The sequence below is a fragment of the Phyllostomus hastatus genome, unplaced genomic scaffold, assembly GCF_019186645.2.
Source record: "Phyllostomus hastatus isolate PE091 unplaced genomic scaffold, TTU_PhHast_1.1 phas_contig_137, whole genome shotgun sequence".
Taxonomy (NCBI): domain Eukaryota; kingdom Metazoa; phylum Chordata; class Mammalia; order Chiroptera; family Phyllostomidae; genus Phyllostomus; species Phyllostomus hastatus.
In genome coordinates this window covers 1,217,486-1,236,897 of record NW_025333583.1, presented here as the reverse complement: position 1 = coordinate 1,236,897, position 19,412 = coordinate 1,217,486, and the positions used below count along the sequence as shown (strand labels likewise).

The 19,412-nt window shown below is 43.6% G+C and overlaps 1 protein-coding gene across 1 annotated transcript in view; it reads right to left on the bottom strand.

Annotated features, from left to right (window-relative positions):
• Positions 1-15,543: 15,543 nt before the first annotated feature.
• Positions 15,544-19,412, bottom strand: part of PID1 (phosphotyrosine interaction domain containing 1) — a 203,620-nt gene continuing 199,751 nt past the window's right edge. The window contains exon 3 of the mRNA XM_045855769.1: positions 15,544-17,694. Within this exon, the coding sequence (XP_045711725.1) occupies positions 17,218-17,694 (477 nt within the window). The 3' untranslated portion in view covers positions 15,544-17,217. The remainder of the gene's footprint in view (positions 17,695-19,412) is intronic.

Here is a 19,412-nt window from a genome sequence, read left to right as displayed (position 1 = left end):
ATGTCCCCAAAGAAGAGGAGCCATATGATGAAAGGAAAAAATGTTTAAAGATATCCTTTTTAAAAATTTAAGAGATACAAGAAACTAAGTCTCTACAGATTGCAGGGGTTGACTGCATTCCCCTAACCAGAATAGAAAGTCAACATTGAAATTAAGGGTATTGAGAACAAGTTATTTATCTTTGTGATAAATATTTGGGCAGCTACCAAGAAAACCACATCAGCCTAAGGGTAAAAATCTGGCTGGCCACACGCCACCTTGTCACTCCACATCAGGTCTAGAGGATTATCAGTGCAAGAAAGGAGATGAGAACTCGTTACAAAGCCCTAAGGAAGCCCTGGCTGGCGTAGCTCAGTGGATTGAGCGGGGGCTGCAAACCAAAGTGTCGCAGGTTCGATTCCCAGTCAGGGTACATGCCTGGGTTGCAGGCCATGACCCCCAGAAACCACACATTGATGTTTTAAAAGAAAAAAAAGAAAGAAAAAAAGCCCTAAGGAAAGAAAACATTGAACACCAACTATGTACCAAGACGGAAGAGGACGGGTAGCAAAAATTCTGGACATGTCAAAGCTCAGGAAATAAAACACTCACTAGCTCTTCTTAAAGAAATTTCTTGATTAAAAAAAAGAAACACCTCAGGCAAATGATATATTTAAACAAAATTAAAATGACAGAAGAAGGATTGAAAGTGATCTTTAATTTATATTAAACCACAGAACTTTGCCAAGGACTAATTATGAGTTTATAACAATGTTTACATGTAATAAACCTTAATAACACACAATTAAAATATTGGAAGCTGAGAGAGGATATTGGAGAGAAGGTGGGATAGGTATAAGAATATGCCGCTTTCCATTTATGTCTCAGCTTGTAGTCAGAAGGCAGTGTTTGAAACCAGTAAATCAAGTAACAGAGGTGTAAGTATGGATTTAACGATACGAAGGTAAACACTGAGAAAAAGAATATATTTAGTTAAAATTGGGTTGTTAAGGAGAGGGAAGGAAAGGGAGGAAGCTAAATATTTACAAATTCCATTCTTATTCAAAATAAGACATGAACAAATTTTGTGTAACAAAATAGAAAATTTAATGTGTTAGATAATATTATATTTAATAAAGAAACCAATAGGAGAAAAATATACATGCTTATTACAAAAGTATGCAGAAATAAAATGGAAAAAACTGGCTCATTGTATATCTGATAACCTTTCCAATCAGTAGGCAAAAACTGGACTTAGATTGGTGTGCCATATAGAAAGAATAAAATGGTTCCCTCTCTCATATTTTACACAAAAATGAAATCGAATATAAAAACAGTGTATAAAAATAATAGTACTGAACACTAAGAGCTCAGGGAATTTTTTAATTATTATTTTCACTCAGGATGACCTGGCAAGGAAGAAGCCAGGGGAATTAACACACAGACATGTGCTTCACCTACTTTCCAATCTCTGGCCAGTGTTGCCCATTAGCTGACACCAGATGCTGCCGGAGGACGGGTGAGCCAGACGGAAGCGAGCCTTCGCCGTGGCGAAGGGCAGAGAGAGGACCGGGAGACAGCGAAGATGCTGAGAACACACAGCAGGAGGAAGATGGTCTCGTCCACACCCGGTGCTGGGAAAGTGATGTATCCACATGCAACAACAGGACGGAATCAAACCCTTATCTTACACCATGCACAAGGGTCAACTCAGAGTCGATGAAAGACTTAAACATAAGACATGAATCTGTAAAACTCCTAGGAGAAAACATGGGAAAAATGGTTGATTCCGCTGTTCTAGGCAATGCTTTCATGGATGTGGAGCCCAAAGCACAGGCAGCAAAAACAAAAACAAGTGAGAGCACATGGGGGTGGGTGAAGGCGGATTTACAGTTGTGAGTGAGACTCTTCTGAGTGAATAAAGCTTTGTCATGATCATAACCTGCGTGTCTTTTTCCAGACGAACACCTGTAAACCCCCTTTTGCCCACCCCGATATAAAACTAAAAAACGATGCAGCAACGGAAAGAATCAAAGGGGTGAAAAACAACCCCAGGAATGAGAGAAATATTGGCAGTCAATATCTCTGATAAGGGATTAATCTCAAAACACATAACAGACTTCTACAATTCAATGAAGATTGTTAAAAATAGGTGTTTCAAATCCTGTTTCAGATGATGGAGGGAAGTGTCTGTGTGTGTGTGGGGCAGGGTGGGTGTGAGGGGTTGATGTGTTTTTTTGTTTTTACTCACCACCAGGACTCCCAATGCCTACTGCTAGGCCGACGTTTAGTAAAGTGTTCAAAGATATTTGGTATTGACCTTATCCATTGATTTTCCTTCTCCCTTACTTATTCATGTATTTTGTAGGTGGTACAATGGGTACATCTGTAAGGCACTTCGAGTGCCTTTGGAAAAAGGAGTAATAAATAATATAAAAGCTGAGTCCACTCTGCACAGACAGTTGTCTGTGAACCGAGTCAAGCACAGACTCTGGAGCCAGACTGCCTGGGTTCGAACACCAGCTCTGTGACTTAGCATCTGCAAAGCCGGGGGTATGACATGTAAGATCGTGGGTGTCGGTTTCCCCATATGTAAAAGAGGAGTAAATAATCGATAGCATTTCCAATTAGGTCACAGTGAGGGTTAAATTACTTACTTATGGAACGCAGAACTGGATCTCGTGTATCGTGAGTGCTATACAAGTGTCGCTTATTATTAATATAAAACTTACGTGTCACACTTTGTAGTATAGGACTTGGGCTGAGAAGTGGCACCCAAGGAAACACAATTTTGGAAGAGCAGAGGGCTGGTGAAAAATAAGAAATGACCTGCCATTCCAGGTGCCTTAGGTATTATTTGGCATGGCTCATCATCCTACAGGTGGGGAATCAAAGCCTGAGATCCCCAAAGGTGAAGTGGTTTGCCCGGACTGCCCGCCCCCGCTCCACTGCCGCCCTTCTAAGTGTTAAGGCATATGAGTGAGAGGCGCCAGGCACCGAAGGAGCAGGCCTGGTATCATAAGGAGCAGAAGCCCAGCCTGATGGAAAGAACGCTGGATTCCAGACCTGACCCTGTCACTGGTCCGGGAATTGTGGGCAAGTCACTGGGTTTCTGGAGGTCTCCATCTGGGAAAAAAGTGTTAAACCGTTTTTCTATGACCCTTCCTCGTTCTTGAAACTTGTAATTCCAGTCATTACTGTTCTCTTTGGGCACATGCCTGTAACTAAACTGGAAACACTTGCAGCGCAGTAGAAACAGCTTCATAAAGTCAGAACACAAGATTTAACGTTTCCTACATCCAGGCTCTGACCCTCCTCTGTGCTCTTGCCCAATCTTTCCCAGAAAGAAGTCTCTTTGAAGTCATTCTGGCTCTGTTGATTAAGGAATCAGTTGCTCTAATCCTCCAGACTTTGATCCCCACACAACCCAGACAGTTTCAGACAGATGAAATCTCTGTTACACTGTCACGGGCCATGCTCGAGTGCAGCTAGCAAAGCATGCCACCCGCGAGCCCAGCCACTGCTGCGTAGTGAAACTCGCGGCGAACCTCAGGAAGATGCTCCAAGGCCACAGTTATCACTGCCCTGAAGCCAAGTCATGAATTCATCCAGAAACTCTTCATGGGTCTCGTCTAAAAGGCAGGCATGTGGTAGGTACTTAGGAAACGTACAGGCTAGCAGAGGATCAACAGCTGTTGTTTACGGAGACACAACACAATAAAGGCACAATTACAGCTATGATAAGTGCCAGGCAGAAAAGACTCGGGATGCTACTCAATGGCTGAACACACAGTATCCATGTCGTGGGGGTGGGGCTTAAGGCTGGGGGGCTGAAGGCAGGAAGCAGGCACCGCTCCAGGCAGACAAATGACATGGACAATGACCAGTGGTGCGAGGATCCGAGGAACCAGAAGATGACCGGGACACTGAGGCACGGGGAGCAGGAGGACTGCAGTCAGGTCCTCGTGGGTGTATTTCATGATAACTCTGTCTCCTTGGTCCTGTTAGGACTCCATGCTCCCCGGACTCCCTCTTCCTGCACTTTATTCAGCAGGTGGGAACAGCAGCCCGGGCTGGGTTCAGCTCTCGGCACGAAGCAGTTGCCAGGAAATGTAACCAAAGGCTACTCGTAACGGTTCTCTCCGAATGCTCTTCCATTTCCAACTAAAACACTGCTTTGATGGTGCAGTTACCATCATCATTAACCTAGGATAACACAATCATACAGAAATGCATTTTCACAAATTGTTTTTTTTCCCAGATGGTAGATTTTCCAGTAGAAATGGCTTTGTATGTTACCTGCTGTTAGTAAATATCTCATACCATATTGTGTCTTCTGGGAAGAATTTTCACAACGTTGTGTTTGTACTTTTTTTCAGAAATTAAAGAGCAACAGAAGTAATTTTTAAAAGAAATATATACGGGGCCCTGGCTGGCGTAGCTCAGTGGATTGAGCGCAGGCTGCGAACCAAAGTGTCACAGGTTCAACTCCCAGCCAGGGCACATACCTGGGTTGCAGGCCATAACCCCCAGCAACCACACATTGATGTTTCTCTCTCTCTCTCTCTCTCTCTCTCTATCTATCTATCTATCTCCCTCCCTTCTCTCTCTAAAAATAAATAAATAAAAACTTAAAAAAAAAGAAATATATATGTATATGTGTGTATGTATATATATATGACATTTCATGTTCATTAACAAACAGGAAAATTATGGAACGAACAATTATTCCTTAATCAAGTCAACATGAGAAGGCTGTTCTTGTCACAATAATATATTGAGATTACTACTTTCTTCTCTATTATAAACATATTTCCTTAGATTATAAAATGAAGTTACAGAAGAGCCACCAAATAAAGCCAGAGCTGTGATATCTCCCCCTGGAATAACAATCCGGTCGTAAATATTAATATCCTTCTTTAAAATTGAGAAACCAAAGATAAATTACAAAAGGGGAGATAATAGTTTAGAACCAGAGGGTGTTCTCAGTTTGATACATGCAAAAATGCTGAAGGCAGATGGATCGAACAGGCCCTGAAACTGTAGGGTTTTAAAAGCAACATTTTTAGTGAAGTTATGAAAATTAGCATTATACCATTCAAGGTTCATTGGAGTAAATGGTGTATGTTTGATTAAATGGCAGTGTACGAAATGACACATTTATGATAATGAAAGAGTCTGGGAAACAATAAAAAAAGATCCAATTATTCAGATGCAACTCTGCTCAGTACAGTTTCGGCACTTTTTCTTCTTTTTATATATTCTAATTATTTGGATAGCAGCACTGGACACAGTATATATTAGCTCCCTACCCCTAGAATCTTTGATTCCTGATGGACTCGGCATTTCCACTATTGAACTCCCAAATGAGAAAGGAACAGTTTAAGGAGACATAAAAACAACCGTGTACATGAGACACCCCTCAGCCCAGTGGCACAGAGGTAGTCTGCGGTGACACAGAAGATGCCCTCCAAACGAAGAATCGAGAGGAGTATCATGGATTTAGTCCAGTTTTGTGTCAAGTCGGAGAAATTATTTAAACTCTCTGGGTCTCAATACTTGTATCTGAAAAAAGATTTACCACCTGGAATTAAAATAAGTAATACATAAAGATGCCTAAGACATCGGTACATCTTTCTTCTCTAGCTTTGGCCCGCTAGGGGTAAAAGCCCTGAACTGGGTTCCAAGGCATAACGGATTTTTTTTTTTTAAAACCAATCTTTTTTTAAAAAAAAATATTTTATTTATTTATTTTTTAGAGAGGGAAGGGAGGGAGATAGAGAGAGAGAGAAACATCAATGTGCGGTTGCTGGGGGTCATGGCCTGCAACCCAGGAATGTACCCTGGCTGGGAATCGAACCTGGGACACTTTGGTTCCCAGCCCGCGCTCAATCCACTGAGCTACGCCAGCCAGGGTTGGCATAACGGATTTTACCGAGAAGAAAGGCGGTGGCTTGTGAGGAGTGGCTTAGGGGAGGGCAAGGCTGCAGACACACCTTTGTGACTCCGCTGGACTGCGCATGCGCGGTGCGGGACACTGGGCCCGACGCCTTTACTCACCTGTGACGCTGCACAAGGCGTGCAGAGTCAGGAGTCAGTCCACCTCCCTCGGACAGTGACACTTAGCAAATACCTCTCTTAACTTCCCTCCACTATAAAATAAGGATAATAGTTCCCTTTGCATGTGGGTTTTGTGAAGCCCGTGATATTAGACAATGACAGTCAGGAACTTGAAGTCCGATCCATGGTAAACACTCAATAAATGTTTGCTTCATTTTTAATCTCATTTAAATCTCACATGATTGGGGCCCAAGGTCCAGATTCCTCGTGTGTGTAGAGGAAAAGGAGGGCTGAAATGTGTTTTCTGATGGGACCAGGGAAATGCATTGAGGTGCCAGGGCAGGGACCAAAAAAAAACCCATCCAAATTGTCTTGGGGAAGTTCAGCATTTCACATTTGTGAAAAAGGGCCCTACTGAGCATAAGCCATTCTGGGGGGTTCACTGGCCACACAAGTGTTGGGGTGAGGCTGTGAAAAGTCACTAATGACTGGCCTATCAACAGCTGCAAGCAGGAGGCAGTAGGTTCCCAGGTCCGAGCTGGGTGTGAGTACGAGGCACTCTAACCTGTAGGAAAAGTTAGAGTCCCAGTCTGGGAGGCCCGACAGCCTTGTGGTCTGGACTGCTACAAGGCGGGAGTGACTCAGGAGTGTCTTTGGAGTGTGTAGGTAAATCACAGGCTTTGGCACCAGAGCGTCCTCAGTTCAGTCCTAGGTCTACTTCCTAGGCATTGTGGGCTGACTTCCTTAAGCTTTTTCAAAATCAACTCTTCTTCCATAATAAGGGAATGACAATTTTGACCACGTAGGGTTCGATGAGGATTAAATGGGATGCTGTATTTAAAATGCCTCATCCCTCATACTGCTCAAAAGTATCAGTTCTCATTGTTTTGTTGCCTTCAAAACCCTTTTCTGTCTTGAACCTCCACCCTCTGCCCCAGCCCCTTGGCAAAGTGCATGGTGCAGCCGATGGGCAGTGTGGGGCACTCATAAACTAAATTTTTATCACCACCTTGCACCTTACTGTCTCCCCAGCAACAAATTCAGGAAGAACCTGCAAATGTGCTTTCCCGAGATCCTTTTCTAGGATATTTTTGAGCCTAAAACAGAAATCCTAGAAATATTACTTCAAACCCTACAGCCTAATGCTCAAATATCTCCCTCAGACCGTCACCGAGACAAAGCAGATACTCTGTGGTGTCAGCTGGAGTTGCCTAAAAACAAACAAAAAAACAACCACTAAGACAAACAAACAAACAAAAATAACTTTAGCACTACCCAAACTATTAAGTTGAAAGGAATTGTGCAAGGCTCATTGATTTTTCAGAGAAAAGGATTAAAAGGAAAAGTTTTCCAAGTTCTCTAATGGTAGCTCGTGGTGGAGAAAAATGCAAGTTATAAAAAGGAAACTTTAATCATCCCATAACCACGTCTGACCTTTAAAAAAAAGAATGGAAGAATCAGCCTGGAAAATAATTTTTAGTAATAAGTTCTCCCAGCTACACAGAAGTTGTTTGGTTGCTGGCCAGCCACGTACTGGTGAGGCCGATCCTAGCACAGCGGCATTGGAGATGCTATTTAAATGCCGGGGAGAGATGTGCCTCCACAATGGGGCAGAGGAATCTGACTCTTCCGCGTGGCGCAGAGAACAAAGGAGACAAAGCAGGACACAACCACACGACCTGGATCTGCAGACGCAGCCACACACCACAATCCCTGCCTCGTTGGCAAATCCCAACTTCTGGCCTTCAAAGGCTTCTTCTGTTTGTGATGTGGGGATTTTAGTTGGATCACACTGAGACGCCTGGAAAACACCGGCTCCCAATGAAAAGAACAAGAGGCTCCATGCGAGGACTTGTGGGCCCTGGCTTAGACCGGTGTTGGCCCAGTCTGGGAAGCCTGGACTTCAGAGTTGGCTCACGTTGTCCCACACAGAAAGGGCCCTCCTGCCTGCTTTGAACTTCCTTGTTTCTCTGGTTGACAAACTGCTTGTCCCTCACAATCGCATCTCCCTCAGCAGACAGCCCAAACCTGTGATTACTGGACACCAGTGCAATAAAGGAAACAATTACAACGGAGAAAGACGCAAAAGGGAAAATTCAGGGGAATGTTATCTCCCTGAAATGCATGTGTATGTAAGGACTATGTTGCTTTTGTTTCACGAGGGAACTCAAAAACTTAAATGAAAATATACTTCAAAGAATGGTCTGTTCTGTCTTTGATAACCCAGCCACAACCAGACAAGGAGGGCTTTCTGCGGGGGCAGCAGCTGGAAACACGTTGAACTTGGGGTTGAACAATTGGCAGTGATGCCCTGCTGTGCCCCTCCACGCCAGGAGCCCCGACGCAAGACTCACTATCACTACCTATCTTATCATTATGGGTTGAATTGTGTCCCCCTCAAACCCGTATGTTGAGGGTCTAATCCCCAGTGTCTCAGAATGTGACCTTATTTGGGAATAGGGTCATGGCAGATGTAATTAGTTAAGCTGAGGTCCTAATCCAATATGACCGATATCATTATAAAAAGGGGAGTTTGGGAGACAGATAGACACACACACACACACACACACACACACACACACACACGAGAAGGCCTTGGGAACATGAACACAGAAAGCAAAGCGACTGAGCAGTAGCCAAGGAACACCAAAGATGGCCAGCAAACCACAGGAAACGGAGAAGAGGCTTTAATCAGATTCCGGTCACAGCCTCAGCGGGAACCAACCTTGCCAACACCTGGACCTCAGCCTTCTAGCTTCCAGAGCTCTGAGGTCCCAGTTGTTTAAACCACCCAGCTTGTGGTACTTTGTTACAGCAGCCCTGACCAACGCATGTGCCTGCATGCCAGATGGAATCAATGGTCTCATTGCACAAGCATGCACAAGCCCCTCCCACGTGTCAGTCCCTAGATGGGCTCTGTGGACGCAGGGAGAAATCGGGCCATGCTTCCCACCTCTCGGACTGCGCTGTCTCCTACAGGAGTGCTCATCAGATGGGGCTACTGCGCATGTGATGTGCTACAGAGTCTACAGTATATGCTAGATAGCAAAGACTTCCTACGAGAAGGCGAACTGTCCCGTCAATGCATTTTATACTGATGGATGTGTTGAAATGATGATATTTTAGATCTTTAGGTTCAATAAAGGACATTGTTAAAGTTAACGTCTTCTATTTCTTTTTCATGTTTTAACTTGGATGCCGGCGCATTTGACGTTACACATGGGGCAGTGGGGGGGTGTCTGCTAGGCAGCACTGCTGCTGCGGGAGCTCTCGGACCGGGGCGGGGGCGGGGGGGGGGCGGTGCAGGAGGCGCAGAAGCAAGCGTCAAGGCGGTCACAGCGGTGCCTTCCCAAGTCTGCGCAAGCCTGGAAGAAGGAGCCGGACCAGCCAAGAGGGGACCATTACGTGGCATGGGAGCAGGACAGACAAGGCCCGGAGTCCAGCCCTTCTGGGGAATTGCAGGGAACTCTGCAGGCTACCTGGCAGGTCCCTGTGAAGGAGGGGAGACAATGCAAACCCCCCAAACGGGAGGCATCAGCTGAACAATGCAAGGGGCCAGCCCTGGGCCAAGTGCTTTCCATACACTGCCTTGTTTCACTCTCACGACAGCTCTATGACTTAGCGCCTTTCCTTCTCGTCTTACAGAGGAGGAGACTGCGGCCTGACAGCCTGACGTGCGAAGTTCTCTGCCCAGAACAACACAGTGTAAGAGTTTAAACCTGAGCGCGGAATAGCTGGTGAGCGCCCGCTTGCAAAGAAGCATGTGTATCATACTAACATATTAAATTAAAGGAGGAGAGCAGGAGGGAGGACATGAAAAAGTTTCCCTCCCACGCAGCAAGGAGGCCATGGAGAGGTGTTAAGCAAGAGTCTGACATAATCAAATTTGAGTGTCAGAGCAATAGGAGCTCCAAGGCCATGAAGGGGGGTGGGCTGGACACTCTGTTCCGGTGAGAAGCTAATGCTCTTTCCCTGCCCAGAAACAGACAAGTAAATGGGAGAACTTCTGGTCACCACAGCCTTTGAGGGTTGTAGCAGTGTCAGGAGGACACAGCTCGTCTGACCGAAACCAAGTGATGGGTGATACTGGGCAGGTTCTTTCCTCCCTTCCTCGGGATCTGCTGTTCTCTGACATCAGCCCACTCCTGCCCTGGTGCTTCCGGACACGAGAACAGCTTGTATCCATGGCAGGATTGAAGAAGCAGAAGAAATGAATATGACCTCCTCCTTGGAGGTCCACCTCAGGGATGAGAGCGACGCCCGGTTTCACCTTCAGGCGTCCTTGAGGCCCTCCATAATGACGTTTTCCATTTTCTGGGGCTGCCTGGCGTGTAGGGTGTACCTCACCTCCCCCTCAAGACTAATAGGGAAGAAATAGCTCTAATGAAACAATGATCTTGATTCTTTAAAAGACATTGTTTTTCCAATATAAAGGCACTAAGAATGTGATGATTTGAAGCTCACAATTTGTTTTAATTCTGAGTCTAAAGGTGAGGCATCTTTAAATTAAGTGGCTCTTTTCCAAAATATGATCTTAGAGGTATTAGTGGTCCCCAGGTCTGTCTGGTGGTCCCCAGGTGGCCTGTTTTGGTTTATGAAACGTGTGGTGTAGTGTCCATCATTTGATAGTTCATGAGTCTAGGAAAAATACAGATAAAACTCATAGCTGATATTTTAAGATGAATTGTGGAGGACGTTTTTACCCTGAGAGAAAAATTACCTACGATCTGAAGATATAATTACACAAAGACACCTCTCTTGGCTGATGGGTTGAAAAATGGTGCCTCTTCTTCTGGGCTCACCCCACTCCGCTGGGCCAAGAGACACGCTCTGCTGGCAGAGCCCGGGCTGGTGGCCAATGCAGCTCTTGTGGTCCTCTCTGCCACATGCACTTGGGCGGGACACGGGCTCCACTCGGGGTCCAGTCACCCTCAGAATCTCTGGCTCCATCCGGGCGGAGCGAGCGCGATGATCAGATTGGTAGTGGATCACCGCAGATCATAAGCACGGTCACAGATCCGAGGAGTTACGCAATGCAGAACTTGAAAATACGAACCAGACCACTAAATACAATTGGCCATAATTGACTCATTATACGATGTTGATGAGTCACTGAACTTCTTAAGGTGGGCCACAATAATTTGGGACAAAAGTACTAGTAGCAAAGAGAAATTTATTAAAGCTGGATGATCAGAAAAATAATTTTAATTAGTTTTATTGCTATATTTCTATGAGAAACAGGAGGAGTTAGTCACTTCAAGATTTTTGGGGGGGCAAGTGGTTGATTAATAAGACCAAACATTTATACAATATGAACTAAATGGAAAGATGTATGTAAATAAGTATTTTCAAAGGAACTTTATTACTTTCAAGGGCTCTGAATCCAAGAACTGCATTAACCATTTGTTGCTTATCGAAGAAGCCACTTTAATAAATAAAAAATATCTTGAGACCAGCACATCAAAGCCTTGATTTCAGTTGTACCGGCTTCTACTTATACTGAAATTACAATATATCTAGTAAATTGTTATTTTAATATGCAGAAGTGTTTTCCCTAGTAGGCAAACATTTCCAATAACATTATTCATCCTATTTATTTGCTTACTAAAAATAAGTGTAAAACTTAAGCTTTTCAGGGCCAAAACCACAAGCCGATAATTAGTTTTATCTAAATTAATGAGGGTTTTCTGTACTAATTTCTAACAGTGTAATACTAAATTCTAGGAAAAGCTATTGCAATTAAAATGGAGAAAGGCAATAAAATATTTGGCAAACAGATAAATTAAAGGTCTAATTCCATCCTAAGTCCCAATTAAAAGATTTTTATACCCATATCATCTGTATAAAGACATTCCAATTATGAACATAACAAAATTTATTATCAGCTTTTGTTTCCTGCACAAAATTGGAACCAGAACCACTGGTTCTGAAGTTCATGCCCACGAAGTTCATCTACAGGATGAGCTTTGGTTTAGGTTGATCCCAAATTTACATAAGAAACTGACCCTGGACTGGAGTCAACTCTTGGCTCTTCCTTGTAATTTGGAATTTCCTTAAACGTTTCTCTTAAAAATTTCTTCCAAGGAACAAAGAATATTCTGGAACAGCAACCAGGGTACATAATGACAGGTTTGAAATGAAGCAAATCCCGTGTGGCAACACATCTTATTTCACAAATCCCATAATGCTTTTAAATGGCCCCACCTTGGTCTAATATGCATGTTTAGATAAAGGAATGAAAACATTTTTATTTAGACAATAGTTGCTATATAAAGTTATAGACATGAAAGTATTGATAATTATTGGTCATTTATTATGAAGGGGTTGAAAATGTGTTAATACTTCAGTATTCCAATTTTTAGATTACATCAGTAACTTCTTATAGCAGCCTCTAAGGCAACCTACTGCAAACTTCATATGAACTTGAGAATGTTTTGAAGTGTAAGCTGTAAATTTCGTAAGCAAAAACTCTTCAAATGCATTTTGAATGACCAATCTTGGGTGCATAAGTGAAACCTAAATAATCTTACTAGGACATTCCGAGAGAAATATTTCCCCCAAATAAATCTCTTTGTGAATGTCATCTTTGCTCAAGTGTACCAGACTATGTCTTAGACTCATTTTCAACAAATACAGTTTATTTGAAAATGTTCAAAATCAGATGGTTTAAATTTTTCTCCTCTTAGCAATTTGCTTTAACCCATTTCACTGGTTTTTTTTTTTCATTCTAACCTTGGGTTTTTGCATAGTTCTGTTTTGGTGACAATCTATTATCAGCGGGCGCCCCTTTAGAAGGAACATCCAAAGTTCTTATGTTCAGCAATGTGCCCCATAAAATTACTCCAAAAGCCAAATCTTGGCAAACAATAAGAAAGCTTCTTGAAGATCAATGTGAATTTGACAATTATTGAGATCTTCACTTTCACTCCAGTGCGGTCTAAGGTTTATCTAGGACAAGAGAAGATAGCATGTTTTTGGAATGCTAAGAAATAGTAAGTCATGAAGAATTAAACTGTCACCATGCCCATTTGACTGAAAAATAACAACAAATAAGAGCAATTAGGATAATCTGCAGCATTTGACAGTCTCGTTAAATTCTGCTTCAAGAGTCAAAACATGTCATTTCAGAGTCAGAGCATAGACGCTCTTCCCTGCTAAAATCGGAGAAAGTCAGCAATGGTGTCACGTAAATAATTAAATCATTAAGGTAGGAAAGGAGGGAGGGGAGGAGTACAGGAAAACTGGGGGTGGGGGATGGGAAGCAGAAGAGAAGACAAAAAAAAATGTTTTCTAAAGTATAAATTTGGGGAAAAAAGTTAAACTCATATGCTCCTTACGGTAAGAAAATAAAAATGCCCTCCCCCATGACTCCCCGTCTTCTCTTCAGCGACAGAAATAAACAGAAACAAATGTATGACAAGGGTTCTGTAATCTACTACATGCAGGTGCCTTCAAGTACACTATCTGCCTGCCACCTTGGAGTAACATTTGTTCTGTTTCCATTATGTAGCCAGCACTGCACATTATTCTTCCACCTACAAGCAGCCACCGACTCTTCCTGCAGTTAAGCGAGGGATGCTGTTTTTCTTCAGCAAAAAGCCGTTCGCTCACCTTTCAAGGAAGGAGGCAGGCAAGTCTTCACCGTGCCGTCCTGGGTTCCAGGATTGCTAGAACTTGCAATGCAAAGCCTCACATAGGGATTGTCACTTTCATCTGTTTACCCTTCCATGCATCCCGCTAACAGAAATGTATCGAGTTTTCCCTGCATGACCGGTCCTGCCTGGGGAGCTGGGGATAAAATGTGAACAAAAGGGGCAAAGTCCCCATCTTCAAGATACACCCCCAGGGGCTTAAACCAATATTTACATAATTATATAAAAATATGTAACTGAAAACTGCAGTGAGTGACATGAAGGGAAATTATAGGATGCTATAGAATCCTGTAATGAAAGGATTTGATTCAGAGTTTTTACATGTCCTGAGAAAAACAAAAGAAAACACGGACTTTGGTTTTTTAGGGGTGGTGAGAGTATTTTTTTTATCTGCTAACCACAGCCAATAAAATACTTAAGCAAAATCTCATATGATGTTATTTGTGCTGAAATAAAACTTCTTGGGCCTTTGTTTGCTTTTAAAGCTCTTTCCATGGGTATCAAAAAGATTTCAGAAATGAAGAATGAAAAACAAAGTTTATTTATAGCGGTTTAGTATGTTAATTTAATATAAGCTAGAGGGTTTTAAGAGGCATGGAAATCAAAAAATTCAGAAGTGGTGGATCTTGCCTAAACAGAGCAACAGGCCTGGATCAGAAAGAATTCAGAGGGTTCCAGTCGCCTTCCAACCCATCCTCGCTGTGCTGTCTTGGCCAATTATGTAGCCTCTCTGCACCTCAGTTTCCTCATCTCTAAAGCAACTGCTGTGCCCACCTACAGGATCCTGCTGAGGGCAAATGAGTTAATGTACATGACAGCATTTCATGATGACCAGTATAGAAAGGATAGCACAGAAAGAAAGAGAATGACACATTAAAAATACCAGCACCGGTGTGAATCGCCCATCAGGGGAATTAGCAGTGACTCTCCCAAAACACTTTATTAGCTATTTGAAAGATGTCATTGTGTCTATCCTTAAATTGCTCATTAATCATCTCAAGCAAAAGCTCCTGCCAATATTATCAGAGCCAATTACTTAGCACGTCACACTTACTACACTGAACCCCCCCGCCCCGCCCCCCGAAAATGCTTTCTGCAGTAAGTAATTATATGTGTACTCGGGACTCAACTTGAACTGAGAGAGGAGAGGAAAATGACATTGTATTGAAATACATACTGCTTGGCTCCTTTCTTTTTTTTCTCCCCCTCTTAGATGCATATTCAAGGACGATAGAGTAGACCCAAAAGTGAAATAAGTTCGACTTGAGAAAAAAATGTCATTCATTCAGAGGAATTAGGTAGTAATACTTACCTAAGCTCATCTCCTCAGCGGGCACCATATTTTCACTGCAGAGGCGACCTTACATTTATTTCTGATTCCAGAAGAGCATTGCTCAAGAGACACAGGGCCCGTGGCCACCTACCTTGCTAGAAAAATGGGCCATTCTGAGAAAGGATGTCTCCTTTCCCCGTGGAGACATTTTTAACCAGTGCTGTCAGAAGGAATCACTCTGCATTCACCTCCCTGAGTTTCACGGCGAGTACTCCAAAGATGTCAGGGAGATTTTGTAAATTCTAATCGTTTGCAAAACGTCCTGGACTGCTCTCTTCTGAAATCAGTTCAACACACTAAATAACTGTGTCCATTATTGACATGTTACCATCTCAGTTAAAGGGCAGTAATTAAGTATAAATCAAGCATTAGAAAACAAAATGCACTGTCTTAAACACAATCAAGGAATGGGTTATTTATGACCAAGATTGAAAATGTGCTTAGGTTGAATTTCCTCTTTACTCGGTGTGCTCTATTTTTGCATAAAACGGAAACACATAAAATAGGAAATGCCTCAGCTTTATTAATGCAAACATATTTTTATTAAAGAATGAATGCATTTATGCTAAAGAATAGTTTACATGTGTTGGAAAGCAGCAAGCATATCTCCAAGAGGCGGGCTCTCCTCAATAGGACTCCATGCTAATTCTACATGCCTTAAACCCGGGCCCGCACATGGGGCACACAGACACGACACAGACGCATGTAGGGACACACACATACATAGACCAAAAACACCAACACCATTGCTCCCGGATGCAATTAGCTCTCATTTAAGGCTTCTGTAAGGTGCCCCAGTGCCCCTAACAATACCAGGACTGAAAACACTTTCATAAATGAGCAGCATTACCTGGGAAACTAGCCATTTGCTGTGGGTCTTAAATGTATATATTTTAACAAATACGTTCCATTTCATTCAGTGTTGACCCTTGGCATTTATGACATTGAAAGATCCATGAAACTGAGCAATCTCAGGCTTCGTGAGAACGTCTCATTAGAAACAGCGAACGCACTGGCAAACGTGACCCGGAGATGTTACCAATTTGGAGACAGCAGGGTCAGATTTCCCCTTCGATCAAGATGGATACAAGTGTCCAAAACTCACTGGAGTGCAAGGTTGAGTGAGGGCTGCAGGCTTCCTTGGTGATACCAGGTCAGATTGGCAGCGTGCCGTCTGATCAGATGCATCCGACAGGACCATCACCTAGGTAAGTTACCAGACATCAGGGCTGAACAAAGGACAGCCTCCGTGGAGTTTGTTCATTTTGTGATAACTCATTCCCTTTTTCCGAGGTCTCTGTGGTGGTGGTGGTGGTGGCGGTTTTAAACTACTAGCTGGTTTGATGGGTGATTCCATCTGCTCAGTTATTTTCTTCCCTTTTGGTGGCCTGCAGTGCACGCTGAGCGTCACCCCTGTGGGGACGTCGGCATGGGTTGGAAGGGGAAAGGCAGGGGATGGGGCAGGAGGAGGGAAGGGTTATTAGTTGTTGCAAGGATTCTAAGAAAATAGATGACGTGAATACAAGAAGAGGGTACTACTTGATATATTGATGTAAATAAAAGCGTTGTCTTTAACTGTGAAGTAACTGCCAACTATCAGGCTGTTATTAGCTGTAAAGCTCAGTGAAGGCTGTGCTGATTGGCTTACTGAGGAGAGACTCTGAAACATGCCAAGGGGGAGGAGTCTCCGGATTGAACCCACCTGACCTTGTCCTTTAGCCCTGGGACTTCCACACCAGCGTCAGCACTTGCCCCTCCACCCCCCGCCCAGGACTAGGGATCCGATAAGTGCATTCTTGCTGGGTTTCATAAGGCAAACTGGAGCAGTCTGTCAAATAACAGCCTCAGTGTATTTGCCTGAGAATGGCGAACATCAGCATGGAGCTTTTCTACTGGGAGGCACTGGGGAATGAGAAAAAAAAAAGAGAGAGAGAGAGAGAAGGAGAGCGTAGGACTTCGCCCCATCCACACTTCCACCCTCCTCATAGTCACAGCAGTAGCAGATTTCAACGTAACATAATTACTTTAATAATACATTTCTCTAGATTTAGAATCGCTCTTCTGAATTTAAAAAGCTTGGTCAGCCAATCGTTCGGCAGTCTCTCATCTGAAATGTGTGAATCGTTGGTTTTTCATCTGTGGTCTGCAATGCCTGGACCAGTGCTGCCTCCGCTGAAGCGCCCCCAAGTTCCTTCAGCCATCATCCGATTCCAATTCCTGGGAAACTTCCTCGGAGGAGCTGTTCCTGTGGATCCGGCCATCGCTCTTCATACTGTGGAAAGTCTTCCTGAAGGCCTCCATCATGGCGTGGGCCAGCTTCTTGGCCTCCAGCTTGCTCTCGCACTCCACGGCGTGGCAGTCCATCTGGTAGGACAGGTCGTCGTTGATCTCCCTGTAGACCCAGGCGAAGATGTTGGGGCTCACGTTGTGGTCGGCGGTGCAGTAGGCGATGCGGGCCACCTGGAAGGTATCCATGTGGACCGTGGCCTCCCCTCTGTGGTCGAGGTGATGGAGACACACTTGGAATGGTCGGATTTCCAGAAGGGCATTGGCCGGAAAGATGTCTTCTCGGGCTAGCGTGTGCTTCTTCCAGAGCTCGATGACGGGCTTTTCCGTGCAGCCTGGGAAAAACTGCATGCCTGTGGTGGGGACTTTACCGAGATAGGTGACCTGCAGAGGAGAGACAGGGAGAACACAGGAGAGGTCAACAGCCAACTCTTCATGCTCGCTGTTCGTTTCCAAGTTCCAGTCGCGGTGTCACAGAGGGAAGGTGGAGGAGCATCTTTCTTGCTCCCTGAATGAATAACTGCCATCAGAATTGTTACCTTTTCTCCCTAACAAGTGAACCACTGGACAAAGATATTGAAATTAGTTAAATGAAGTTGGATTTAAAAAATCTAATTTCCAGAGAACTACTCTCCTTCTCCCTACCTTTCTTTTAAGATCACATTAAACTGAGTGATTAAGATATTTCACATAATTTGGCACTTCTTTAAAATCATAGAGCCACGTGGAGTTTGTTTTCAACCAAACACAAGCAGGAAAGAGTCAAAAGGATGAAGCATCTGAAAAACAAAGTCTTTATTAAACCTCTCCTAGTTTGGTCCTTTCTAAAGCTGTCAGTGTTCAAGTCCACTTAAGTGATGTGCTTCTAGAAAATGCCAAGGACACACACACAAATGTTCTGTTTAAATTATGGCCTAAAACAGCATTGTTTTCTCTCCAAGATAATTTTTGAAAATATAGAAATACAGTTGTGTTTCAACCTAAACAGTTTCAAACTGATGGGCACCATCTGGTTATAGTGATAATAAATGAAAGATCTACAGATGGTTGGAGGCTCAGAATGCAAACTTATCAAAGAGCTACATGGGCAGTACAAAAACAAAGAAAAATAATTCCAAGTGATTCAACTAGTATCTTCTTAAAAGCCTATTTATGAATACCAAGAAGGGATTTTCATTCTTTCATTTTTTATTCATCAAAAGAGACAGAACTGCTACCATTTTGAAAATGCATCATACTGAAGACATCACTTAAGCATTAACACAAAATAGCATATAATCTGGTACAAAATTAGTGGCACAGATATAAATACTATAGAATTGAGGAGAAAAAGACCAGATAAAAGGTCCATGGAAATGGTGAGAGCTGAGAAAGAACATTTGGCCACAGTGATTCCAAATCCATGTTGACATTTACTGGGGCTATAAAGGCCATGTACAATAATTTCAGAACACAGAAGTATTGGTACAACTTCTCGTGCTTTATCTCTTAAACTAGAGTTAACTGGACTCTTCATTTAGAAACATAGGTCCTTAGTAAGGAGGCAGAAGTGCTGCACATTCTAGAGATATTTATTCAGAATCTATTTATACATAATGGCAATATGCCAGGTGGGCATGGAGGAGGGGGGGTAAAGATGGAGTGGCCCCCCAAAAATCAAGGGGAAACAACTGGATATTTGTTCAGAGGTAGGCAAAGTCAAGATTTGAATCCTAGCTCCACCCTACACCAGGTGGGTGGCTCTGGGCACGCTACTAAGCCTCTGCATGTGCATAGACATAATTGTGACCTAAGGAAGACCTGGAGAAGGGCAGCGAGGGGGACTACAAGTACCCTGGACATTCAGTGGAAGGAGCTGTGGTGCCCTGCTGGCAGAAGGCCTCAGGGAGAAGAGTCATGGGATTTCAAGGTACCGGGACCTCGAAAAGCCAGATAGGAGCCCAGCAAGCCCAGGTGGTGCCAGAAGGAGGGCGCAGAAAGACAAGGGCTGTAGGGAAAGCCCCCAGGTGGACAAACAGGTCGTGCTGAACTGTCACGTATTAGGCTGTGGCATATGACAGCCTTGGAGAAGAGACAGAAGGTCTAGGACTGGTGGATAAAGG